Genomic DNA, 27,716 nt, shown 5'->3' with positions numbered 1-27,716 from the left:
TGGGCGGTACTGGGCTGTGCTGGGCTGTACTGGGCTGTACTGGGCTGTGCTGGGCTGTACTGGGCTGTACTGGGCGGTACTGGGCGGTGCTGGGCATTACTGGGATATGCAGGACTCGACTAGGATGTAGTGGGCTGTGCTAGGCTGTACTGGGCCACCTTGTACCATGCAATACTGGCTGTACTGGGCTGTTCTACATTATACTGGGCTGTAGTAGGCTGTACTGGGATATGGAGGACTCAACTAGGATATGGAGGGACATACTAGGCTGTGCTGGGCCACCTTGTACCAGGCTGTACTTGGCCATACTGGGACATACAGGATGGTGCTGCACCATGCTAGGCTGCGCTGTGCTGTACTTGAGCTGTATAGAACTGCACTGCACCACGTGGAGCCATACAAGACTACACAGGGCAGTCTTGGGCCTGTGTAGTGAGCTATACAGGATTGTAACACACCACATGTGACTCTACAGGGATATACAGGGCTGTACTTGGCCATATGGAGCTGTACAGGACTGTACAGGACTGTACAAGGCCATACTAGGCTGTATGGGGCTGTATTTGTTTGCCCTGTGCCATTCTGGAGTGTACAGGGCCATGTGGAACTGTAAAGGTCTGTACTGGGCTGTGCTTAGCTACACAGGACTGTACAAATCACACAGGTCTGTACAGTGTGGTACTGGTCCATACAGAAATGTATTGAGCCACAGAGGGATATACAGGGCTGTACTGGGCCATGCTGGGCTGTGTGGGGCTGTGCTAGGCCATATAGGACTGCACTGTACCATACAGGGCTGTTCTGAGCCATACTGAGCTGTGTGGGATTTCACTGGGCCATAGTGGGCTGTACAGGGTTGTACTGGGCTGTACATGTCCAGATGGGACTGCCCTGCACCATCCTGGGCCGTACAGGCCTCAGCTGGGCTGCACTGGTCAGTACAGGAATGGGAAAAGTTGCACTGGGACTCCGCCAGCATCGTCACCCTGGGACTGGTTTCCAAAACTGGGAGTGGGGGAAACAACCCTTGGGATGTCCCAGGGGCTTTGGCAGGGTGTGGGAGGGGTGAATGGGAGGGATAAATTGGAGGTACAGTGTCCTCACCCAGCTTGCCTGTGCTCTGCTCCCCAGGGATTTTCCAATCACCCTCATTCCAAAGGGGCTTTCCCAAATGCTCCATCTCTCTTCCCCACCCAGCAGCCACGTCCTCTGTGGGATCAGAGTGTGATATCCCCCTCCTCCCTGTCACCCCACAGCCCACCATGGGATGGAGAAATAGGGGCTTCAGTCTAGCAGTACTTGAATTTATTAGTAAACTGTTCTTTGGTAAATGATAAAAACTCAAGAGACCAAAGGAATGAAAACAACACCCCCGCAAAGAAAAAAAAATCATATCATTAAACAAACCAGGCAGATGGGAAAAAAAAAAAAAGTTTTCCCCCCCAAATGGGATTTTAGCAACCTACAGCAAACCCAAGAGATGCTGGGGGAGCTCTGCAGTGATGGGGGCTCCCCTTTGTGCTTGTTTTCGGGGAGGAGGAGCGTGGGCTGTGTATATGGGGTCCTACATGGGGGGCTCATTGCAGAGCACCATCTCCAGTTCCTTGCGGTAGAGTTTGCCCCCGTCGGAGAGGTTCATGATGCTCTTCCTGTAGTTGGTGAGCTGCTGGATGTTCATCTCCTGAAAAGCATGGGGAGCACTGGGGGTGGGTATCCCCTTTCCCCCCAGGGAGTACCCCCAGGCTGAGATCACAATCACACTCCCCCCAGTTCCAGTGCAGCTTCCCATGAGGATGCAGGGTCAGCACTGAGACCAGCATCTCCTGGTCCCCATGGAGCATGGACATGGAAAGATGCTGCTGGGAGATGGGAGAAGGAACTGAGGAGCTCTGGGGATGGCACCCAAGCTCTGCCCCCACTTACTTTCTTATTCTTCTCATACAGGTCTTTCAAAAGTGCATCCAGCTCATTCTCATCAATGAAGCCATTTCCATCCTGGATAATGTGGGAGGGACATCAACAGCAGGAAGGACACAAGGACACAAGCCCTTCAATTCCCCCTTGGACATGGGCGTCCCCAGACCCTCACCCAGCACAGCCAGAGGTAAACCCAGTTCTCCCACCCCAAACCAGAGCAGGGAATTGCCCCAGCCAAAACCATATGATTTGGGGTTATTTTTTGCCAGGTTACATTTATTTGGGGTGGTTTCCCATGAGCTGGCTCCCTACCTTGTCATAGAAGGCAAAGATGGCATTGAACTCATCTGAGGACAGCTTCATTCCCTGGGAAGTGACAAGGGAATGAGAGAGGTGCCAGGGTATGAGAGAGGGGTTGGAGGTACAAACAGTGGGAATGGGTTGTTTTTGTTGTTATTATTAGCAGTAGGAGTAGTATTGTGTTACCTGAAACTTCAGAAGAAAGTTTTCTTGCACAGGCAAAAGTCTGAAAAACAAGAAGGGCAGGGAAGAGGGGGAAGCAGCCAGAAAGAGGCATTTTCTTAAATCCCAGTGATGTTTTGCTCAGAAACATGAGTAAATTAAAGAGGAAAACAGTTTTCCCTGGAAGCTGGAGCAGACTTTTCCCAAACATGAGCATTTCAGGTGTCTTTCCCTCCCCAGCTCTTCCTTCTCGCTGCCCGTGACCTTACCGGGACATCTCGGAGAGGCCCAGCTTCCCATCACCGTTCATGTCAAACATCCGCAGCTGTGGGGACACAAACAGCACCCTGTCACCCATCCCCTCCTCCTCCCCTGCCTGCCACCCCCCTGGGGTGCTGACACCCCCGTGGGGACACAGTGCCCCAGGTCCCACTCACAATGGTCTGTGTGTACTCCTGTAGCTTGGGCTCGTCGTAGGGCCGGTTCGCCTTCTTCAGCAGGTCCGACAAGAAGCCCTGGGAGAAGAGGGTTTTGCTGGCTGTCCCCATCCCTGGCTGTCCCAGCAGGAATGTCCCACTGGCAGGGACCCAGCCCAGCCCACCCCATGCCCACAGCCCACCTTGAGCTCGTTGGCTTCGATGTAGCCGCTGCGATCCGTGTCGTACCTGCGCCAGGCCTGCGGAGGGACTGCCGTGAGCCTCTGCAGGGGCTCGTGTCCCCCACTCCCCCCTGACAAGTGTGTGTGTCCCCAAAAATCCCTGCTGAGGGTGTCCCCCACCACCCTAAAGGAGATGGGGCCATCTCACAGCTTCCACTGGCATCATCTGCTCTCCCCTGGGGCTAGATGCTTTCGTTCAGCCCCACACCAAGAGTTCAAGCACCTTTATCCTCATGTCAGTATGCAAGACCAGACTTTAATATTTAATAACATTTAATTGCATGCCCCAATTGAACAATAGTGTCCGCTTACCCCCCCCCCCCCATATCACACGGTGCTCCTCTTTCAGACTTCCCCTCCACCCAGGGTTCAGTTTCCGTGTACAAGCTCCTTCCTCTTCAGGATGCTGCACATTCCCTTCCACTCCCAGCTATGTTTCATTCCCCATCTGCAATTTCCCCTCCCACCTGTGTGGGTTCACCCCATGCAAGGGCACAGTGAGGTTGAGGGGTGGCCCAGAACAGTGTTGGCTTTGGCACACCCCTGGGGCACTTAGGAGCATCCATGAGGGGAAGTTTACAAAAAAGCCCCAGATTCTTGCAGCTCACCTTGCCTGGAGGCTGGGATGAGGCACCCAACTGCCCTGAGAAGTATCCAAGGGGTGCTGAGAACTGGGAAAACTCACTACTCCTGCTCTTCCCTAAACCAGCACTGCTTCCCAGTGCTGAGTTATTGCCAAGGGTTTTGGGGAGACCAGGGGAGGTTTGGGCAGTTCAAGCTCCCAGATGTTTTCCCTTGGTGGAGCTGGATTGAATTCCCTGGGGATCCCCTGGAGCAGCCTGTCCCACTCACCTCCATGAACTCTGAACTGGAGCCCACATGCTGGCGGAAACACAGCAGAAAATTCTCCTCTGTGGGCAGGATCTGGGCCAGCTGTGGGAAACACAGGCATGGTGGAATGGTGGAGGGGAAACATGAGCATGGGGGTGGAACATGAACAACCTGGGGTTTGTCAGGTCCAGCACCGCTCACCTCTGCCATCTCGATTTTGCCATCTGCATTTTTGTCATATTTGTGCATAAACTCCTTCATCTTGTCACCCAAATTGTCCTTCTTTGAGTCCTGCCAGCAAGGAGAGAGAGATTGGGAGCATTTTCCCCATTCCCTGTGCTGCTCTTCTCCTGCTTTCTTCCCAGAGGAGTCCCAGTCCCACTCATGAGTGCCCAAAGGAGGTGGGGCTCACATGAACATGCCCAAAGACACAAGGGAACAGGGGAAGGAGGGAGCAAAACCAGAAGATGCTCTTACCACACCCGCCCCCTTTCTTGCACTTTCCAGCTCCTGGAAGAAATTTTCCAGCTCTTTGCCTTCAATGTAGCCATTTCCTGTGGGAGGAAAAAAATGCAGTAGGACTTCCACAGTGTCAGAGCACAGGAGGAGAGGGACGGATGCTCCCAGGGGACAGGGCACTTGTTCCCTCTGCACCAGGACATCGCTCCAAGGCAACTGTGGCAGCAAGGAAATGCCAGCCAATGTTGATGCTGAGTGTTACACGTACTAGTGATGCCCAGATTTGCCCAGGTGACACACAGCCCTGGATTTGTCCCTTGCCCTCATTTGTGGGGCACAGGGGACTTTGTTCATCTTGGTCTTTGCGGCATTTTCTTTATCTGATGCTTCAATCAGATGCCTTAAATAAAGGCACCCCATCCTGTGCAAGCATTTCCCAACCAGGACTGCCTCCTTTCAACCCCCTTTGGGGGCCACAGGGGCAAATGAGGAGCAGAGACAAGGCACCCAGCACAGCATCCCCCCATCCTGGGTGCAGGATCAGCTCCAGGAAGGGCTGACCCCACTGCCAATCTCCAGCATGGCCAGGAGCTCAAAAGATCCCTGTCCTGTGTACCTCACACCTCTCACTGCCGGTATCTGTGCTGTGGTTCCCCTGGAACCCGGGGTATCCATGGCCCTGCCCTGCCTGTGGGATTCTCAGTGGATGGATGGCTCTGCCAGGGCTCAGACACACAGTGCTGGCCCTTGGTGGCTTTGGGGGGTGGCTGCTGTGCCTGGAAGCAGCAGGGTCACATCACAGCTGGAGACAGCAGTGAAGACACCAACTCCACGGTGCTGTCAGGCAAGGTGTCACCTCCCTGCTAGAAATCCTCCCTTCCAAGAACATCTGGATGCAGCAGAGGGATGTTGCCCTTTCCCCCTGAAGTGCCTGGCTGAGGGATAGTGAGGGCTCTCCTTGTGAACATTTCCCCCAGGACTGCTCTGCATTTCAGCCTCTGGAGGCTTGGACCACATCTCCCTGCTCTGCGCCACCTTCAGCAATATCACCTGCAGGCTCCCCATCAGCCTCTGCTCCCCACTGCAGCACAGCAGCTGGGAATAACCCATCCACATCCCAGCTCAAAGCACTGGGGAGATCCCAGGGTACCTTCCTCTTTGGTGACCACATCCCCATGGATGAGCAGCATCCTTCCCAGGAGGGGATGAGGGGCTTGGGTGATATTGGGGTGCTGGTGTGACCCACTGAGGTACTTTGGCTTCCCACTGCTCTTCCCAGGGGCTTTGCTTTTGTGGGTGCCGGAGAACCCTGAGTGGCTTTGGATTCAGTTGGGGAAAAAAGAAAAAATCAACAGGAGTTTTGAGCTGAGAAAAGAGAATAAGGCAGTGAAAAGCTGTGGCCAGTAGCTCGGCTTTCTCCAAGCAGCAGCTTGGACAGGTCTGATCCATGTCTGCAGAGCAGCGGGATGCGGAGTGTCATGGAAAATCCCCTCGGAGAGCCACAGCCAGTCCATGCAGCTCCACCTCGGAGCCTGGGGCAGCTGTGGCTGCTAAAGTGAGGACAGCAAGGGGCATGGCAAGCCTTGAGGGGAGGTGGCTCAAGGCGTGGAAGCCACATTGAAGGGGTTTAAATGCAGGGATGAGCTTGGGTGAAGTAGTCCCATGCAGAGCGGATGAACCCCAGGTCCCTCCATTGGCACAGGGAAGCAGCCAGGGCTGTTGGAGCTCCTGCCTGGTGCAGCTGAGCATTGTCCTTGTCAAGGCCACCTTCTTTCCCGATGCCTGAGCCCCTCCTCTCCTGGGCACCTGCCGTGCTGCAGCCTTGCCCTGCCTGGGGGCCGTGGGCCAAGCTGGATCCGTGCCTGCCGCGGTGTTTTGGAGATGACAGAGCACATCCAAGGGCACAGTGGGACACGCTGCAGGGAGGCAGCTGGACACCCACACTGGGAGCTGCCCACTCCCACTGGAGTGCCACCTTCTCAGCCCCTTGGTGGCTGCTCCAGTGCCAGCAGTGACAGGGACCTGTGTCTGTGTCCCCGATGCTGTGAGGCTGCAGGGGGGGACCCCAAAATGCAGCCAGGAGCAAGCTGAGCTCCAGTTCCAGCAGCGCAGCTGGGGAGGCTACATGCTGCAGTTCCCAGGAGGTTTTAGGTCCCCAGACCTCCCTTCAGGAGCAGGAGACTCAGTGAAGGACAGGAGCTTTCCCCTGGGCTGCTGCTCCCAGCAGGCTGAGCCTCCTTCACGGCACCGCAGCGCTGGAAGAAACTGTTTTCCCACAAAACAATGCTGGTTTTTGCTTTTCCCCCCTTTATGGGGCTGACAGTGGTAGAAACAGGGATGTCCTGCCCAGATGTGACTGTGGGAAGGTGACATCCCCATAGTGGACACGGGTTTTGCCAGCATCCCTGGGGAGAGGTTTTGGGAGGCTGGGGAGCAGGCAGGCAAAGACCAAGCACTCCAGACGTGGAGGGACCGTTCCTCAGCCTGCTCCGGGTGTGGGACACCCGGGAGCTCTGTCACTCCTGGCAAGGGGTGGCCCTGGGGCCAATCTGGGAGCCACGCTGCCCCACTCCTTCCAGGTACCAAGTGTGGGGCACTGCCGAGGCAGGGAGACGGAGGGGACCGAGGGTGGACACTGGGCTCCGGGAAGGGCAAAACGCCCAGAGCAGCACCCAGAGGTGACAGCAGCCCCGAGCGAATCCCAGCTCTCAAGGCACCCGGGGGACATGTCAAGGAGAACCGGGATATCCCGGGCTCAGCGTCCCATGGGCTGAGGGCTCCCAGTGAGCTCCACTTCTGGGGCTCCCTGTCCTTTCCCGACGGGGGGGATCTTGGGGGACCGATTGCTTCCCCGACCCCGGAGCTTCAACCGACGGGGCTGCGCCGCGGGGACTCTCCATCACCCCGGAGACTCTCCGTGCTGGAGTCTCTGCATCCCGGGGGCTCTCCATCACCCCGGGGGCTCACCGTTAGCCCCGGGCTGCGGCTGTGGAGGCTCTATCCTCTCCTCCGGGATGTCCAGGGACTCTTTACCACCCCCCCTTCAGCCCCGCGCCCCCAGGGATGCTCAGCCCGCTGCCCTCCCCGCCGGTTTTTTGAGGAGCGAAGTGTCCCGCGCGCCCCGGGACTGACCGTCCGCGTCGAAGTGCCGCCAGATGTCGAGGAACTGGGAGGCGGTGAGCTCGGCCAGGTGGAGGTGCGGGGCCTGCTGCGGGCCGGCCATCCCGCTCCCGATCCCGCTCCCGATCCCGCCGCTCCCGATCCCGCCGCCGCCCGCAGCCGCCTTTTATACCCGCCGCTGCCGCGCCGCCCGCCGCCGCCAGAGGGCGCCGCCGCCCCGGGACACCGGCCGGGCACGGGGGGCAGCGGGGACCGGGACAGCGGGACAGAGGGACACACGGACAGCGGGACACACGGACAGCGGGACAGAGGGACAGCGGGAAAGAGGGACACACGGACAGCGGGACAGAGGGACAGAGGGACACACGGACAGAGGGACACACGGACAGAGGGACACACGGACAGCGGGACAGCGGGACAGAGGGACACACGGACAGAGGGACACACGGACAGCGGGACACCGGGACAGAGGGACAGAGGGACACACGGACAGAGGGACACACGGACAGCGGGACAGCGGGACAGAGGGACACACGGACAGAGGGACACACGGACAGAGGGACACACGGACAGCGGGACAGAGGGACACACGGACAGAGGGACACACGGACAGCGGGACAGAGGGACACACGGACAGCGGGACAGAGGGACACACGGACAGAGGGACACACGGACAGCGGGACAGCGGGACACCGGGACACACGGACAGAGGGACAGCGGGAAAGAGGGACACACGGACAGCGGGAAAGAGGGACACACGGACAGAGGGACAGAGGGACACACGGACAGAGGGACACACGGACAGCGGGACACACGGACAGCGGGACAGAGGGACACACGGACAGAGGGACACACGGACAGCGGGACAGCGGGACAGAGGGACACACGGACAGCGGGACACACGGACAGAGGGATATCGAGATATCAGGACACCAGAACATCATGATACAAGAACATTGGGACACCAGGATACAGAGATACCAGGACACCTGGACATCAGCATACCAGGACATTAGGACACTGGAATACCAGGACACAGGGATACCGAGACACCAGGATACTGGGACACTGGGAGCAGCACTGGGCGCTGGAGTCAGCAGCCCCTGCCCTGACACTCGTCCCTGCCTTGACACCTAACCCTGCTCTCTCACCTACTGCTGTCCCATGACATCTACTCCTGCTCTGTGTCACCTATCCCTGCCCTGTGTCACTTACCCCTGTTCCACATCACCCACCCTGCTTAATGTCACCTACCCCTTTCCTGACACCTAACTGCCCTGTCACTCTGCCCTGCTGCCTCCTCCTGCCTGTCACTCCATTCCTTCCTCAAGTCCCTGCATCCCTTCCTGCGCCACCGAGTCCTACCCCAGTCACTATGCCCATGCCCTGTGCCACCATATCTGTGTTATTGTCCCTCTGCCTCATAGCAGTTTCATGCCTTATTTGCTGGTCCTGGCAGGAGGAGCAGGGCAATGGCAGTCCCTGTGTCACCACCACCACCATGCAATGGCCCCAGCAGGGCTGTCACTTGCACCCATGGCTGGAGTGCACCCACACAAAACATGGACACCGCAGCCATCTTTTGGAGGAAAAACCAAGGAATCCTGAGATCAAGGCTCTGCCATCCCTGCTGGAGCAAGGCTCTTTGTGGGACAGAAGGGATGCTCAGCCCAAAACACATTCCTCACGCTGGCTCCTCTTGCCGCTCACCAGCTCGTTGCAGGATTTTCTTTTCCCAAGTTTTCCCAAACGGCAGGGAAGTTTCCAGGCCCAAACAAAACAGCCACACATGGGGTTTGTCACTGGCTCCAGCGCAGCCTGCCCAGGGGAAGCGTTGCCATGGCTACAGGGAAAAAAAAATTCAGATCCAGCGAGAAGACTGAGCTGATGGAAGTGCTTAATTAAAGATGAGAAGGCATCAGGGAAGTTCAGATGTGCGCAGAGCGGGGACGCAGTCGGCAGCAGGCAGCTGCTGGGAGCTATTCGGGGCACTGCCCATCCTGCCCCGTGCTGCTGCCTCTCATTTGTGGCTTTTGGCTGGAAAACAGGGAGGGCGAGGTGCTCCCTGTGAATGGCAGGGGCCTGGAGGAGCTCAGTGCAGTGGAGATGGAGCCACACCTGGCTCTGATGCTGTGGGAAGCTGAGGCAGGGCAGGACACAGAGGGGAAGAGATGCTGTGCCAGCATCCCAAGAGGAAAGCCACACTGGGACACTGAGCAGTGCGATGGCCTTCTCCTCCTCCCTGCTGCACAACACAGCCTTGAGGCACTCATGGGACACTGAAGGGTGTCCTGAGTATTCCATTCTCATTTCCTGTGGTTTGGCACAGAAATTAGTCAAAAAAAGCCTCTTTTTTCCATTATTGCAGCACAATTTTCCCCAGCAGAGCCCACTGCTTTACTGTCCCACATCCTCCAGAGCAGATTTTTCCCAGGGGCTGAGAGGAGACATCCACTGCTTCTGCAGGACTGGGTTTAGGGATGTGTCCCAGTTGTGCCAGGCAGGGGAGAGAATGGGAACAGGGACCAACGCTGGTCCATCATCTGCTCCACGTGGAGCAGAGCTCCAGCCCAGCACAGGGGTGGCTCTGGGTCACCACCATTCATGTTGCCCCATGACACCCACCTCTCTGCTAACAAAGAGCCAAGGTTGCTCCAAGGTGGGGCCTGGGAGCAATATTTGGGCTCCAGGTGTATTCCCTTCCCTTTCTGGGGAAATCCTTCCCCAAGCTGCCTCTCTGAAGCAGCTGGCAGTGCAAGAGGGGCTCATTGTTGTAGGAAGGGATTTGCTAAGATTGAGGAAGACTTTTAGAGAGGGCTGTGAAGCTTCAGGAAAGGAAAGCAAGGGGTGGTTGTGCTGCTGTTTGAAGCCATGTCCCACATGGGTGTCCCTTCTGCAGGAGAAAAGGCTGGATGGTTTCCTCCAGCCTTCACCCCTGTCCCACCACCTATCATTCCTGGATATCAGGAAATGTTCTTCACCCAGGGAGAAGGGCACAGTAGTCACAGCACCAACCCTGACAGAGTTTAGGAAGCATTTGGACAACACTCTCAGGGATGATGGGATCCATCACATCAACACATGGTGGGATTCTTGGGCATTGGACTTGATGTTCCTTGTTGGTCCAGCTCAGGACACTCTATGATTCAATCTGAACATGCCATCAGATTTTGGAAAGAACAGACCATCATGCTGCTTCACAGAGCCAGGACTTAATTCAGCAACACTCTGAGATCAACCCACTGCCATGATCCACATCGCTCCCCCCTGCTCTGCACATTCAGCACAGCAGGGGAGAGTTTAGTTCTTTCTTGCAAATGAAATCCTTGCAGTGAAGACCTAAAGCTTTTGGAAAAAAACCCAAACAAGACACCACTGTAGCAGAATCCCCTTAATTCAACTGCAGGTTTTCAATAAAGAGAAACATCTAAGGGAAATTTGATAACTTGAAGGCAAGGCACACGCTCGCTGCTGAGCTGAGACAGCACAGGTTTTTAAAAGCTTTCTGATTTACTTCTAAATAGGAAAGAATGCAAAAGGCAAACCTCATGTGAAAAAAAAAAAAAGAGTGGGAAACCGAGGCTTGCAAAGGAAACAGGATGAATCACACCATCAGATTTTTTGGGTCACAGGGTTGTTTCTCAGATAATAGCAGAGATCTCTACTTAAGCACTCATGGTATGGTCCAGCCAAGGGCTGTGGCAGAGGTTTCTCCTCTTGGCCTCACACTTTTATGTGAATCTCTCATGAAGGCATCAATATAACACCTCTGTCTCCTCCAGGGGACTGGAAACAGCAGGATCCTGTGATCTGGAAAGTTTTCTCTGAACTGATGAGCAAGGAAAAAGAAAAGGCTGGCACAGAGGATGAGACGGGCTGGCTCATGAGTCCATGGCTGTGAGTGAGTAAAGGAGGAGCTGTGCCAGCTCTGCCCTGCACTGACACAGGTGTTCCATGTGTCCCTTTGCCATGGGTACAGCCACATGGGACAGCCTGTGCTGGTGGCATTCCCTAATCAGGCAGCACCTGGGCTCAGTGCCAGCCACAGCACTGAGGCAGCAAGGATCATCTTGTCTTTGGGGCTCTTTTACCCCTTGCCAGGTAGCTTTTCGTGCATCTTTCAGTGTATCTCTATGAACACAATGCCCTGGACTTCAGAAGCAGGTAAGTGGCACAGAGTACAGGAACGAAGAAAGCTGAGGCTGTCATTTCAGCCATGGATGTTGCCAGAAACCACCAAAAGCACTGCACAAAAGGCAGAGCATGAAGGGAGCTGTGTCCTGCCTCCAGCATAGATGACTTGCTGCTCTGGCATTACCACAGCCCACTGCGCTTCCCAGCTGCTCAGAAGTTAAGCTGAGCTACTTTGGTTCTTGGTGTTTTTGCCATAAGTTTGTCAGCCTAGTGAGATCAGTAAGAAATACCTGTGCCAAGTGCTGGTCAAATGTTGGTCCTGCTTATCCTGAGCTTGAGTTCTTGTCCCCCAGGGATGTGGTTCTGTGGTTCTGTGTGGTTTCTCTGGGTCACCCTCCAGCCTGGCAGTTGGATGTAAGGGGAGCAGTTAAGCACCTCCCTTCTTTCTAACCAGTGGCATTGGCACAGCAAACAAAACCACAGTTTTCAGGATCACAGCAGGTTTTATTCCTTCACAGTTCCTTTCCCACATGTCTTTCCCATCTTGTATCACTGTATTTCAGACTTTTGGAATTCATCAGCAGTAAAAGAACACAAAATCGCATTAAAAAGCCAGATGAGCTCACTCTGTTTTGTATTTCTCCTCTCACCTGCAAATGAATAAGATTCTTTCCCAAGTGCCCAGGGCATCTTCCTCTTATCATGGACAGGTACAAAAACCAGGATGTACGTGCAAAGTATGGGCCATCCAAGCCAACTCTGGCCAGCTGAAAGAAGAGCCCCAAACTATTTAAGGGCTCAGATGCAATTTAGATTTTTTTTTTTTTTAAACAGACATAATTTGCTGAAGATTTAACTGTAGGGTGATTTTCAGGTTCAATTTTAAGTTGCATTTCAGCTGTATTCAGACACAAGAGCACGGTATCTGCCTCCGGTGCAGCTGGAGAGAGGAGCAGACCTGGCCTGCTGAAAACAGATGCTGCTGCCAAGCTCCTCATCATCTCAAACCCTGCCTGAGAAGTACCAGCACAACAGCAGGTTTTTTTGGATGCTTCCCTTCACATCCCAGCCCAGCCTGACTCTGATTAATTAATGGAGTTTGCTGAAATCCCAGCCTTAGCTACTCTGGCTGCTGCTAGCTACAGCACACTGCACAGCTGCCTTCCACTCCCACTTGAGAGACTTTGTATTTACCAAGTATTAATTAGATGAATGTGAAGCACCATTTTCTAGGCAGGGGAAATTATCTGCTCTCTCGCTGCCCTGTAACAAGCTCATACTGGGACAAGTCTGAAAAGGGAGCAGGTAGAAGTGGCTCCTTCTTGCTCTGCACATCTGCCACTTTTCATATTTCCCTGCTTGTGCTGTCCCCCTTGACAAGCACTTCACTCCTGCTTGATCTGGAAAGGGAACAGCATTGTGAAAGATGGAGCTGGAGCCTCTCTCCCCTTGCAGATCATCACCAGAACTGGTCCCAGAGACTATCCTGACAGTCAGACCCACAGAATGGGAAGAGCTGCTGTCTCTGAGGGCTCCTCCAAGTGCCAGGAGCTGCTGAACAAGTGACTCTGCCAGAAAAGCACAAGCAATGAATCCCTTCCCTTGTACAAATCCTCCAGACCAGGCTGGACAGGTATTTCTCAGGGCTGACCACAGGTAACGTTGTCCAGGAGGAGACAAGGGGCCACCCCAAGGGCTCCCCTACACCTGAAGTGCTACCATGTAATGGAAAACATTCACAGCACAACTGTTCCTCCTGGTGGCAACAGCTGCACCATGAATACTGCAGCTGACACCAGTAATTGCAGCATGAAAGGCTTCAAGCAAATACCCATCTGGAAAAAAATGGAAGAAATGTCATGGAAGGCTGAGGGCTGTGACAGAGGGCAAGTGTCATTGGTAAACAACTGGTCAGCTAAATTTAGGAAGGCAGGTTGGGAGCTCTCCATGACTGGATGGGTGTCTTCAGTTCAGACCACTGAGTCACCTAAAAACATTTAGCTATGACAGTGATGGGCTTTATAGAGAACTACAAGATAAATGAAGGGAAAAAGGTTATCTAATAATTACTGTCACTGTTTCACATCCAGCTGCATCCACAGCTCAGCTTGACCTTTGAGGAACAACGAATAATGCACCATTCTGGTGAATGTTCCCCCTTTCTTGACAGACCATCAGCACTGGTAAGGGAGAACCTCTCCTGTTTGTCCTTTAGTCACTGTTTGGTTCATTTGCTTTATGTAAGAGGACCAAAAAAGTCTCAGAAAAATATCATATCTGTTTCAAAATATCTCCCTTGTAATTTCACATTGCTAAAATCCACAAACCGTTGTTGCTCCAAAATCTGCTGCAAAGGGACAGCAGCAAAGCTCATGTGAAACATGGGATCAAACAGATTTCTCTGTCTTTGGGCACCAACAGGAAACCAGTCTGCAGTGCTGAAGACACTGACCTCCAAGACATCCAGAAACTGACCAAAACCAGGGAGAGATAGAGCTGGATTCTGTTTCCAGCTTGGCGATGTTTACATGGTGCACAGGTAAGCCTTGCCTTATACTGAGCTGAATTTTCATGTCCTGCTAAATTGGGCAATGAAACAGAATAGGGAGGTGTGAGGAGTGCTGGGGATGTTCTGCACTGTAGCAAACAGCAACTGAGCTCTGCAGCTGGTCATGAGGTGCCAAGGATGAGGAAAGAGTGGGATTTCTGGGAGACCTTCTGGGAGGGGAAGCCCCACAACCCCATGGCAATGCAGGGGTTTTCCAAGCTGTAAAATCAATTGCAATTCACCTGCTCTGCACCATTGCTTGTTCCAGGCAGATCTCATCTTTAGCCTGGCCCATTTCATGTATCCAAAACACAGTCTTTTTGTGGGCTTCCTCTGGTTTCAGACCAGGCTCTACCGAAGCAGGCACCAAGCCCCATGACCAACCCTTGACCTGCTTATGTGCAATGGGGAGCAGAGATTTGGGGCAGGAGGGTGTCCCAAGAGAGCAGGTGGAGGTCACAGTCTCTGGGGCTCTGCTGACACGGGGGTTTGGGAATGTGTTGAAGTGCCAGTAAGCTGTTTTGGTCACTGACTGTAGTGAGGGGATCATCCCGGCAAAATTCAAAGTGAAGCTCTGCACCTGATCAGATAAAGCACAAAGATCAAAAGGTCAATTCAAAATCCAGACAGAAAGGGACAGTCCACCAACAGCTCTCCCCCAACACTTGGTAGTGTTCACACAGGTTATGCTATGAAGGATTGATGGCTGGAGGTCATAGAGAGTCTGAGCTTTCCCCCAGCTTGCCAAGGAGGTGTGAGATCAGTTTCTGCAGGGCTTCAGCGCGGAGCACCGAGATGCGCAGCACCTCCTCGTGGTTGGCTTTCTCCTGGCTGCTGTAGCTCATCACCGCTTTGTTGGTGATGAGGGAGATCCCAAGGACTCGGAGGCCACAATGCCTGGCTACAATTACCTCTGGGACAGTGCTCATGCCTGCAGGAGGAGAGGAAGGACCAGAATGAGTCAGGATTTACACCAAAACAAGATCTCTCCAAGGCTGCACGATCCTGCCTCCAAGCACACGCCGTTGTCTCACTCCCCCCAGCTCTGTGTCTGAACTCTGTAATAGTTAAAGGCTGTGATATGTACAAGGCTCAAATAGCTGCAGACTACAGTTACAACTCTGCTCAGCACAATAAACCTCCTGCATTTGATCCTTGTGCCACAGCTCCCTCCTCAAGATGTGTCAGACTGCTTGCAGACTTGCTAAGGAAGTACTGATGTGCTGTGTCATATCAGTTTGGCTCTTCCTTGGCTCAAAAAGCTACTGCAAATAAAAATGGCTTTGAAAGGAGCTGAGCTCCTTTCCTCACACACAGCGAATCTGCAGGTGTTAATATACATATTTCCATGAGCCAGGGGTCATGGAAGGAATCCTAGCTGGAGAAATCATATGGATCATGGCACTTACTTTTCTTTTACACAGTTGGGAAGGTATCCATGATTACCATCCCTAAACAAGACTCATAAGGAAGGCTGGTTTGTAGAGAAAAAGCACAGTGAAAATCTTTACAATGTCACAGTTAGAAGAAAAATACTATAAAAAGACTTCATTTTTATTGAGCCCCACTCAGTCCTCCTGAAATGGAGCCATCTGAGCATGAGAAGCTTTGTGTTTGGGGAATAAACACAAAGTTGTGCTGGGATCCCTGTCCTGCTCAGCTGTAAGCACAGGGACTTTGTGCAGATCCTCCCAGGAGCTGCACTAAGCCACTGCAGAATGAAGCAGAAATACACAGAGCTCATTTCTCCAGCCCCAGGAGACTTCAGAGAGTCAAAGACCGAAGCAAGTCAGCCTTGAGCAGAATTAACTGTCCAATCCATGTGCTCCAAGAGCCCTGGCAGCCCGGGCTGGCAGCTCACCCACAGCGTCGGCTCCCAGCGCCTGCAGCAGGCGGCACTCGGCGACGGTCTCGTAGCTGGGCCCAGCCTGCAGGCAGTACACTCCTTCCCTGGTGAAGCTCAGCAGCCCCAGCTCCTGGGCACTCTCCATGGCCAGGCTGAGCAGATCTGGTTCATAAGCGTCTGACATGCAGGGAAACCTCACTCCAAACCTGAAAGGCAGAAAAGGGCACAGCTGTGTGATCGTGCTTCTGTTCCCTCTGTCAGAGTCCAGGCGTGGTCATTCTTTAGAGAAAAAGGAAGTGTTGAGGGCAGACCTGCCATGGATGCAATCTCTCTCATTCCACTCTTATAATCAGGTAATTCTACCATCAGTCATGGTTGGAAGGGACCTTCAAAGGCCATCTCATCAAAACCCATGCAGTGAGCAGGGATATCTTCAGCTAGAACAGGTTGCTCAGAGTCCTGTCCCACCTGACCCTGAATCTTTCCAGGAATGGGGCACCTACCTGGGAGTGACAGTCCTGCTAGATCTAGTCATCCAAGACTGTTGGAAGGTCTGGCACTACCTCCCTTCTGCAGGAACCCTTCTGGAATGGTCTTTCAAGGGCTCCTGTCTCTAGGGAGCACTGATGGCCACATCTCTCTCTCCTCAGTAACTGCTCATGATGTCTTTTAAACATTCCCCACCAGACAGTGGCTGCTCTGAGGCACAGAGTCCCTCAGGCTGTCCCTGGATGGAGGTTTGAGCCTGGCCTGATGGAGCATCAGTCCCTATATTTAAGGCCCATCACAGCAGGCAGCTACTTTACATCTTGGAGCTCCAGGGCCATATTTTAGGTAGCTTTCATCTTCTGCTTCAAGACTGGATCTCTTGCTTTTGGTCTTAAAATAGCAGCTCAGTCCTGCTCCTGCTGAAGTGAATCCTGCTGGAGTGAATCCTGCAGCAGTAGATGGCAAACACTGTTATGCTGCCACTGAGGAGACCTGGAAAATAAACTCCCAGCCATGTTCACCAATGCAGATCAGTGGGAGTGGACCAGGTCCCTCATTTATGCTATTATAGCTTCTGTTTGTTTACATGTTCTTCCAGCTGAATGCTTAGGGCAGTAGGTGGCTTATTTTGTTTTTATAAACACTAAATATTACATAAATAAAAACAAACTTCCCCTTCTGGTCTAAGGTAATAAGTATTCATCACCATGAAAATTGCTTCCCTTTTCTGAAGGATGGCCAGCAATGCAGAAGCCCAATCTCTAATTTATTAAAAAAATATTATTTCCACATCACTTCATTGCCTCTAGTTTTGCTCTGTTGTGCTTAGATAAATCCTTCCTGGTAGCTCAGCTGGACAGGATTTTAGGAGTTTGCTAAGCTAAATCTCTGCAATACTTTGAAACCTGATTCATAAAGACCTTTTGCCCATTTTGATGCCTTGGTCAGCAGTACAGAAGTCACCTCCCAGAGCACTGCAGTCTTCACCAAGCAGCTGCTTTGGGGAGGCAATGAGGCAGCTATGCTGCCTTTGAACACTGTCCAGATGCAGTTGTTTGATTGGAGCCTCTCCTCCTGCTCCAGAGCAATTATGCAAGCCCAGAGAGCTTTAAACACTCCACGTAGCTTCTCTGCTTTTGATCACTTTCCTCCAACCCACAGCAATACCTACAAAAATGTAAAGATGTTCCACTTCAGATGGGTACTGTCCTCTTGCCATGGAATCGCAGCACAGTGATTATTTCTCCTGAGGCAGCTGCCAGCACCTTTCAGATCCTTTCAGAAGCAAGAGCCAGGTCTGCTGTAACATCAGGAAGGAGCTGACTGAAAGCCAGGCAGGGCACCTTACTCTCAGCAGAACTTTCTCTCTGGGAAGATCTGAGGTCAATCCAGATGCCTGCCCTGCAAACACATCCATTTTTCACAAAGGGCCTTCCACCTCACCAGTCTGATGGTGTCTTGGAAGGATTTGGGGATCATAAATTCATTTTGGAAGGGACCTTGAGGTCATCTAGTCCAGCATCTTGCTCAAAGCAAATCCAAATCTGGTGGCAACTGCAGTTCAGGGGTGAGAATATGCTAGAAGTTCCTCTCTGCACTCTCAGTAAGGTAAAGATTCTGCTACACAGCCGGTACAGGAAAGCTGACTTCCCAGTTCAGCCAGCAGCAGGTGGCTCTTGTAGATCTCAAGGTCTCTGAAGAAGCTGCCAAGACAACCACCTCTCATCAGAGCAATGCCTTCAGTGAATACAGAGGCACTCCACTTTGGAGACCTGGATACAGCAGTGGTAATCAGGAAATTTAGAGGTTTCATCTTTGCTCTGCCCTCCAGTTACTGCCTGGCCTCTGCTGTACCCATTCCATCACACCAGAAATGGCTGTTGATAAACCCAGGCTGGGGACAGCACAGTTCACTGATTGCTCAGTTAAGAGGAGCCAACAGCAAGAGGGAGTGATAAGAAGAAGAGCAGTGGATGTCTTTAGCAGATGGTACAGCTGGTCGTGTCAGGAGAAGGATCAGAAGCCTACTTGTACAAAACAAAACCTTCTGGGGGTTTGTGTGTAAGCTCCTTGTAGGCTTGTACAAGTAAGCAACAGCCAAGGGAAGGCAGGGCAGGTGGCACGGCACACACAGCTCCTGCTGTAACTCTTCCCTTGAGGTTACCTGGAGCCAAACTCTGCCTCTCAGTAGACATTTGTCAGTAGGCACAACTGGCAGTCCCAGCCCATGGCTGGAGGAAGAAAGGATTAATTGGTAACAATGGAGCCAATGCCTTCTTACCTCTCATCGTTTGGTCCACGCAGGGGGTTCTGCCCTCCCAGGCCAAACAAGCTGATGTGATCCCTTATGAACATGATGTCCCCCACTTGGAAGTGGGGATTCAGTCCTCCAGCAGCATTAGTGACAATCAAGATCTCCACCCCCAGGAGAAAGAACACCCTGATGGGAAAGGTGACCTGCAAGAACCAAAAGCCAATGTGCAAAGTGTGTCACAGTCAGCAGACAGCCATTGCTACTGCATTTGTAGTATCACAATTTGTGGATGCAAAGAGTCTACATATGGAGACAAAACAACCTTCTGCAATTTTAAACATTCCTCTAATTTAAATAGAATGTTAATGCTTTTTAAGCAAATTAAACATAATCTTGCAATGAAAAAAAATCTCTCATTAAAACCCAAGACCACATTTCCTACAGTTGCACTAAGGTCAAATAAAGGTGGTACAGAAAAAATATGCAGATAGTTTTTTGCTCACTGCCAAGGTCTTGCAGAGATCAAGCCACTGTGCTGATTGAAGTAACTACTTAGGCACATGGACTTGGAGAGTAATCCAAAGCTAAGGAACAGTTGGGAGCTGGAGAAATAAAACTTAGAGAAGTTTGATTTTGAGGAGTCACAAAGGAATTTGGATGATACCTGCTATCAATGAAATGCTACTGTGAGCAAAATATTTCCTAGTAATGGGCACCACTTCTTTAAGAAGTAAGTTAATTTTAATAGACAAACACATCTTGATAAAGCTAACTTTGTATTGAATGGTTTTAAAATAGCTGTTTTCTATAAGAAGTTGGGTGGTGCCAAAAATTACAGTTTATATCCAAATGCAAATAACCTCATTGCAAAAAAGGAAAATCACAGAGTTATCCAAATACAAAAAAAAAAAAAAAAAAATAAAGAGCCAATAAATAAATACTATTGTTGTTTTCTAGCAGAAAAATATATATGTGCATGGTAGGTAAGATAAATCTCCACACATCCCAGTATGTTATCTGGGAAGTTATAGCTGCTTGCAGTAGCCTGGGAATTTTTCTAGGGAAAAAGAAAGCTTTAAACTATATAAATGCAATAGAAGATTGAAATAGATTATTCTTATCGAAGTCTTCTCGCTGTTGATTTAAATCATGATTAAACTGACTAAGTTAAAGCATGTAAATTAATCTGCCTTATATGATAAACTATTTCCCTCTGTGAGAGCAGCAGGGTCAGCCAATTTGTGTGGCTGTGCAGCATCACCTTCACCCAGCAGAAGCCAACTACTTCTTGGTTTGAACTCCCAATTTTATTTTCTGGGGGCAGATCTGAAATCTAAGAAAGACTCATTTCGAGAGCACTGTAAGTTCATTGCAAGAGCTAACATCCTGCAGCTAGATAGCAAGGCAAGCAGTCACTTCTGCAGCTTTTAAATACCTCTCCCCATGGTGAATATTTTCCTTAAGGAGAGCTCACCGTGCTGAGAGAGTAGCCTTCATAGGAGTGGAATCGTCCCTGCATGCACACGCAGGACTGTCCATTCAGCTCCCCAAACACCAATCTGCCAACGTGCCCTGACACTGGAAATTAACAAAGCGGCATTTTAGTTACAGGTCTCAAGGAATTTGACTCTAGAGGGATCTGTTTGTTGATGATTTTGCTTTACTGCAGGGCCAAGCACTGCAAAAGCAGGAGCTGGAAATCAATCAAACAAACAAACAAACAAATAAATACCTATTGAAAAGTAGGGCCCCCAATGAAGGAAATGATTGGCATCTGACTCTAAGGCTTTGGAATGCTGAACACTTGCTTTATTAAAATTATACTATATTACATTACAGCTATACTATACTTATATTACAGAATTATTATAGAATACCATAAAATTTTATAGAATTTTTATAGAAGTATTACAGAATACCAAAGAAAACTTGTGACTATCTCCCAATAGTCAGGACACAACTTTTTCCAATTGGCCAAGGAAACAAAACAGTTTTCAGCAGAATCTAATTGACAAATCACTTTGGGTAAACAATCTCCATAACTCATTCCACAGGTGCAAAACAACAGGAGCAGCAAGCAGAGATAAGAACTGTTTTCCCTTTTTCTCTGAGGTTTTCTTGCTGCCTTTCCTAGAGGAAATTCTTGGGAAATTGTGCTTAGCTTTTCTCTGTAAAGAGAATTGTGGCCACAAATACCTATATCTGTGCTACGATATTTATGTTTTTTTACTGTGAACACACATTTCGCCAGCGTGGGATTGGTTTGCAGGCTTGAATGATCCCCGTGTGAGGCTGTGCTGCAGGCTGCTGGTGGCTGGGGTGCTGATGGCCTGAGCTGTGCTCACCTGAGCTCCTTGGGAAGTGGGGGATGTCCTCGTACAGGAAGACTGTCCTGCTGTCCAGCACATCAGCCAGAGCTGCCAGCCCGGAGCCGCAGACGATGGCGACCCTGGGCCGCCGGGCAGCGCGGGCACGCAGCCACTCTGCTGCCTCCTGGCACGCCTCATAGCTGCTTCTGCAGGAGGAGAACAGGCCAGGGAGACTTACCAGCCCTTCCTGGCACGCCTCATAGCTGCTTCTGCAGGACGAGAACAGGCCAGGGAGACTTACCAGCCCTTCCTGGCACGCCTCATAGCTGCTTCTGCAGGACGAGAACAGGCCAGGGAGACTTACCAGCCCTTCCTGGCACGCCTCATAGCTGCTTCTGTAGGAGGAGAACAGGCCAGGGAGACTTACCAGCCCGTTCAAAGAACAAGCTTCAAAGGATAAAAGGTGCAGGGAAAAAGAAATTTCATTAAGACTATAATAATAGAAGCTTCACTGCTATTATTGAAGATGCATCGCTTTAATCTCATGTATTTTACCCCTGACTACAGGGAAATCATTTGAATCCTCTTGGCTGGTTTCTTTCTGTAGATGAAGAATGGCTAATGATACCTAGATCACAGAAATGTCACAAGGCATAACCATTCCAGCTCCTGATGGGCTCTGGTCTCCCCTGAGTTCCTGAAGAAAGGGAAAAGCGCAATTAGACTGAGAAATTCCAACCTATATGAGTGTGCATGGGGATGTCCAGCCTGTGATGAGGAAATACAAATGTGTGGAGTTCTGAAGACACCTGAACAACAGATCTGGAATGCTGTGCTGATGAAGGAGTAGACACTGTCATCTGCAGTAGGTAAAGATTCAGGTGAACTTCTGAGACATGGGTCAAGCATCATCTACAGAGATGGAGAAGGCAATCTCTGTAAGTGCTGAGTGCCATCAGCTCCCACCACTTCCATCTAGGCTGGTACCACATGTCAGACACCCACCCTCTTGATGCCTCGTGCCTTCAGTACAGAAGATAAACATGGAGATCTTACTCATCCCACAGAGTGGGCATGGGATCACACCTGCAGCCCAAGAGGCCCAATGACATCAGTCTCCACCAAAACAAGTGAAAACCAGGAATTTGGGCTCCAGAGTTTAAAGTGATTTAAGAGGGGGACTCGGCAAATACCTCAGTTAAAAAAAGTCTAATCCATCAGGGAGCCCCATTGCCTGAAGGAGGGATAGAAGCTGGCATTACAGTGCCTGTTGTACATCTGTCTCATGGGAAAGGAGAAGAGTTCAACTTTTAACCTCTTGGCCCAGTATTCAGATGCCTTAATCACAGTTTTGAAACACAATCAATAGCAAAATAATCCTATAATCCTGTTTTCAATAGGACAGTGCAGAGACTTTCTGAAAGTCAATATCAAGGTTGATTGGAAACTATCCTCAAAAGCAGAGGTACTAATAGTTCTTGGAAGCAACTCAATCATTACCATTGATGAGCAGAATTAATGATTGCACATGGTAGAGGACTGGATCCTGGAGTGAACCCACAGGCAGGGTCAGCAGTCCTCTCTATGAAAAGTTGATCTCATTATTGAGAGGTGAGAAAATCAGATACTGTGAGGCTGTGGGTGATGTAAAATTGACTGGAGGTGCTGATGAGCAGTCACTATCTATCCAGGAATGTTTCTTTTGGTTCTTTTTTGTCAAGTCTTTTTTTTCCAGAGGTGTAAACCCTAGTAATGCTGTGATGCTGCTCTCAGCAGTCTTAGAGGACAGACATAAAAGCTTTCAGAGGTGAGGCGCTCCTCACTGCAGGAGGTTTCAGGCCACTAAGAGGATTTGACTGTGTACAACTGGTTCCTCCAACTAAAGTACCAGATATTGAAACAAAGGTTCTCAATTCTATGCTTTCTCTTTATACTGACAGGGTCAGTAGTTACTGCACAGGTGTTTTCTGTGAGCATTTAGCCTCTTGACAGTCTAGTTGCTACTCTAAGTCCTATCCAGCATAAAATACAGCAAACTTACAGTCCTAGTTAAAAACTGCAATGTCAAAAATACCCAAAAATATCATAAACTTGCAATCCAGTGGGAAGAAATAACTTCCATACGCATAGATTAAAATGAAGAATCATACTTAGCTGAAGTACTTTTCAAAGGAAAAGTTTGGAAATGAGAGAGTTTATTTACCATCACATACTGAATTTTCTAAGTGTATCATGAGCTCCTGAAATAAGCAGGAGCTGTGAAAATGACATTAATAAAGACTACAGTCGACTACGTTATCACTTGCTCGCAGACAAAAGCTTTAAAAGTGCTTTACATACATTAATGAACAATTCCCCCCAATTTCTCTGTTGAATAACTGTAATCCTTGTTTAGAAATTCAAGGAAACCAAGAGAATTTATATGTAATGCCCAAGGTTTTGACATACCTGTGGCAGGCAGGAGAAAAGAACAAGGTCACCAGGATCTGCTCTTCCTCGTGACCATAATACTGCTTGTTTGAGTTTTTGGTTTTTTTGAAGAGCAAAAACCATTGCAAAATAACATTAGAGAATGGATATTATTCCTATATCCTCAGAAATTTTAGGAATGTGGGATGGAACCCATTCAATGTCTGCAGAGGATATCAGGACTGACTGAGCTATGCCAAGTTATGGTGGATTTTTTTCCCCTTTTAAACAGAAGATATTAAAATACTTCTTAACCAAAGAAGTAAATCTCCAGTGCTGCATATGTTTCCTTGCCTGAAAGGGGCTCCAGCAAGTGCACAGGGGCCTGGCAGAGCCCTGTCCTTCCCAAAGGCTTTGGGCACATCAGAGCTGTCCCCAGTGCTGAGAGCACAGCGATGCCAAAATTAATCTGCTTGCAGTATTTCGCTTTCAGAAACCTTCCGGTGACATCAAAGGGACTGGCAAGCACTGATAATTTCTGAATGCAAGGGAGATACCTGCTCAGCAGGAGCAAAGGGGGAGTTTGACCCGTGGGTCACCCAGCAGAGTGTTCAGCCTGGAACTGCAAGAGCACAAGGCCTGTGCAAGCTTTTTGACAGCCTGAATTAATACATGGAGCACAAAGGCCCCTCTAGCTGCTCTAACAATGCACACCTAATAATAGTGCTCGGTAGCATCGCTTTGGATTAAATCACAGGATCAGCTGAAAACACAATCCCCTTTATTGTGATTGCTGTCATCCACTGGAGAAACACATCTGTTGCAAAACACAGGACTGTCACCGGTGACAGATCTTTTATGGCATGAAAAAAACCACACTCTTATTTGCTTCTAAGTTGGCTGAAAGCAAATCTATGCAAAAAAAGCAGACGTATCCCACTAAACAGCTAAAGCATTATGTTTGGGGGCACATGGCCATAAGTATTCACAGTCTGTGCCTCTCCACAGGAGATATTTGCCTCTTCTGGCCCATAACCTCTCCCAAGGTCACCTACTCGCTGCCATATTTCATAATACCAGCACCTGCACAGGCAGATGGCCAGATTGCTCTCCAGTAATAAGATGTTTGCTTCTGAGCAGCCTTTGTCTGACATTTATTGAGTGCCCAGTAGAAAGGAAACAAGGTGAAGAAAAGAGATGTAATTTTGTTAGTCCCATCCAGCTTGGACGTCCGTGCACCCCCTATTTCACAGCACCTTACCTGTCTTCCTCAGCATAGGCCATCCTCCTCCTCTCTGGTTAACCAAAAGAAGGGGATGGTTGCTGGAAATGGAGCTGCAGGGGTTTATTTGACCAAAGAGCAGAGGCCTATTGAACCTGCAGAAGCTGCTGCTGTCTCTGGCAGTGAGTCAGGGAAGTGTGTCCCAGCTTCTCTCTGCTGTCCCCTGAGCATCTCTAATCCCCGAGTAGGAGGGGCATGGTCAGGACATCTGCTTTTCTGGCCTCACCCCACATGACACACATGCTCTAGAGCTCTGCAGAAAGCTTACACGCATGCACACACACACTGTAATGCAGATTAAGCCCAGAAATTTCACACACACACAACTTTTCAGCGGCTGACAAGGGATCTGCCTGGATTTGCACCTCTTGCATCACCTGGGAACCAGCTGGAGTCACCTGCTCCTGTGCAATTCAAACCCCTGGCAGTGTGCAGACCCTGTGAGATGACCTGTAGCACCTACCACTGACACCAGACCTTTCCACATCCCACATCATTGCCTTCCCATTCTTTCATGGCAACCAGGGGTGATAACCCAGTAGCTCCCCTCAGGGATTTTTGTTCATATCTAATTGTCTCACCCTTCCCAAGAGGAAATTCTTCTTTGAGATATACTAAACCTCCATTCAGCAGAATATGGGAGACACAGAAAAGACAACAGACACCCCACCATCTGTCCCTTTAATTTTAGCTTTGCTGTGTATGAAAACAAACATAAAAACAACTCTGTCATATGGATCTGTTTGTGCATCGGTGTTTGATCCCAACAACTGATGTGAACCACATTTTACAGAGCCAGAGATGTTTCCAAGACAATGGAATGCCAAAAAAATTCAAGAAAAGCAGTGATGAGTAGAGACCTTACACACCCTAGCTGAAAGGCCACATCTACAATATGCATTCACAGCTTAATAAATCTAGAAAGGACACATGGGGGTATAATTTATAAATACCACAAGCAGGGACAAAACATCTATTAGAACTTGTTAATTCTTAGACAAATCATCCAGACATTAACAAAAATTCAGAAAACTGGGCATTTCAGGTCTTGGATTTCTTATTTCTTACATTCCTCTTTCCTTTTGATTTTGAATACCTTGCATCAAACAGACCATTGTTGCCCCAGAAAAGTGTCTCTGAGAACTTCAAAATCAAACAAGGTAATAACTGCACCAAGAAAAAAAAAAAACAGGGCATTTTCAGAAAGAGATATACTTCATGCTGGAAAGCAGAAACCCAGCGATGCCAGCACAGGCTGGGAATCTGCAACAACCAGCAGAATTTAAAAATCCAATTTTGTTTTATTTGTTGAAAAATACAGTTGGCACCGAAGAAATAGAAAATGGATCTGAAGAGAAACCATAATGAGGTCCTTTCCCATCAAGTTCTTGACCTCCTTTCTCCCTCAGGTTCACTCTTCCATTTCTTTCTTGCTTTCTCTTAGAAAGCTTAAAATGCCTCTTCTACGTCAGGACCCACATTACATTGCTGCACTTGGTTTGCTGGAGGGAGTAGGAAAATCAACATTAAGGAGCTACAATTAATTTTCCCTTCCATGCCCTCTTTCTAACTCTGTTTTTCCCATATTTCCCCTCCTTTTCCAGATATGTCTCCTTTTTGTCATTCCCATTCTTGTACTTCTGAATCTTGGCCATATCTGCCTCTGCCTGTTCTAGGTATATTCTCCTTTTTTCAGCATTGTTTTTCTGTACAAAACACAGCAGACTGCGAGCAGAGATGGTTTTAGGTAGATTTAACTGCACCAAACCCTGTGCCCAAAGAGGGCCCATACTGCTTGGCTGTGAGCCAGGGTGCCAAAGGATTCTGGAAGTCACCATCACCCCAAGCAACCTTCACCCAAACCCAGGGTCTTAGAGCCACTCACCAGCTCACTCAAGTCTTTCTGCCCTCTGGAAGTCCAGGCTCCTCTCGCCACTACTCAGGACTTCTTTGAAACCCATTATTTGCTGCCATTAAATTAAATTTCAGAGCAATGTTAGGCCCTTAATGTTGATTTTCCATAGAGCTTGTTGGTATCAGCAGAGTTCTGATGCCCCCCAGATATGTTCCCTTCTTCAGCCTTAATCTGATTACGTTCATTAATCTGATTCTTTTTTTGCAAAGCAGACAAGAGAGATCAGACAGCCTGAGAGCTCTTCCCAATTTGCTCTCATCTAAGACAATCTCCTTCCTAGTTTGGATTTACATGGAAAACAGGATTATCAAAAAGGGGCCATTTTATCTATCTTGCTGCAATGTTGGTTATTTAACAGCAACAAAAATTACTTGAGTTTTAACCTGTAATGCTGCATTGGCTGGACAAGTAAGAGATAAACGTTCACCCTACTAGGACAAAATTAATTTGAGCACTGAGGACATTCATGCCAATTAGACTGCAGGGAATGCTCCAAATCAGATTTATCTAGAAAAAGAAGGTATTGAATAGATTGCATAATGCTGAAAAAAATTATTGAGAGTCTTTTGTCCTGAAGGAATCTCAGTTGTCTCTGTCTGTGTGTCTGCAGCAATTTGTATCTATAATCCTGATGTTACTGCCTTGGCTGTCATTCAAGCCCTGCTTCCATAGTGAGAACTTCAACTGCTACAGGATGCAGATACAATCACCTGAAATTATTTTCTAACAATGCTGTACATTCCTACAGCAATTTCCATCTAAAGAAGCGTCGTGAAGTATTTTGCAAGCATTTCATCAAAACATTTAATTAATGCTTTAGGGTAAGTCTCCACTTTCCTGTGTGCTGACATTATCACTGTATCAAATTTTTTGCAGTCTTCTCACACCTCCTGCACATCACTCTTTTGGGAAGAGGAACTGAGCTGCAGAAATATTCACAGAGTGTCTGCACAGTGGGGACAGCCTTGCCCAGAAGAAAGTATCCCCCCTAAGCACTACAGGCATTACCATGCCCTTACAGGTGCTCTTACCTGGGGGGCATTTCTCCCAATTCTCTCACACTTAAAAAAGCCAGGATTCTGC

General features: G+C 49.7%; 2 protein-coding genes across 2 annotated transcripts; both read right to left on the bottom strand.

Annotated features, from left to right (window-relative positions):
* Positions 1-1,283: 1,283 nt before the first annotated feature.
* Positions 1,284-7,580, bottom strand: CALB2 (calbindin 2). The gene is made up of 11 exons (XM_058034066.1): positions 7,460-7,580; positions 4,346-4,422; positions 4,070-4,159; positions 3,890-3,970; positions 2,999-3,055; positions 2,817-2,894; positions 2,649-2,704; positions 2,404-2,443; positions 2,230-2,283; positions 1,924-1,995; positions 1,284-1,681 (listed from the first exon to the last, which is right to left on the bottom strand). The coding sequence occupies exons 1-11, from the start codon at positions 7,548-7,550 to the stop codon at positions 1,565-1,567; spliced, it is 813 nt and encodes a 270-aa protein (XP_057890049.1). The 5' UTR covers positions 7,551-7,580; the 3' UTR covers positions 1,284-1,564.
* Positions 7,581-14,842: 7,262 nt separating this feature from the next.
* On the bottom strand, positions 14,843-24,720 carry PNP (purine nucleoside phosphorylase). Its single transcript, XM_058034468.1, has 6 exons — positions 24,698-24,720; positions 21,064-21,233; positions 20,193-20,296; positions 18,746-18,921; positions 15,991-16,181; positions 14,843-15,060 (listed from the first exon to the last, which is right to left on the bottom strand). The coding sequence occupies exons 1-6, from the start codon at positions 24,718-24,720 to the stop codon at positions 14,843-14,845; spliced, it is 882 nt and encodes a 293-aa protein (XP_057890451.1).
* Positions 24,721-27,716: the final 2,996 nt, after the last annotated feature.

Source organism: Melospiza georgiana, chromosome 14, assembly GCF_028018845.1.
Source record: "Melospiza georgiana isolate bMelGeo1 chromosome 14, bMelGeo1.pri, whole genome shotgun sequence".
Taxonomy (NCBI): Eukaryota; Metazoa; Chordata; class Aves; order Passeriformes; family Passerellidae; genus Melospiza; species Melospiza georgiana.
Note: the sequence above shows the minus strand (reverse complement) of the source record. Positions and strands in the feature narration are given on the sequence as shown.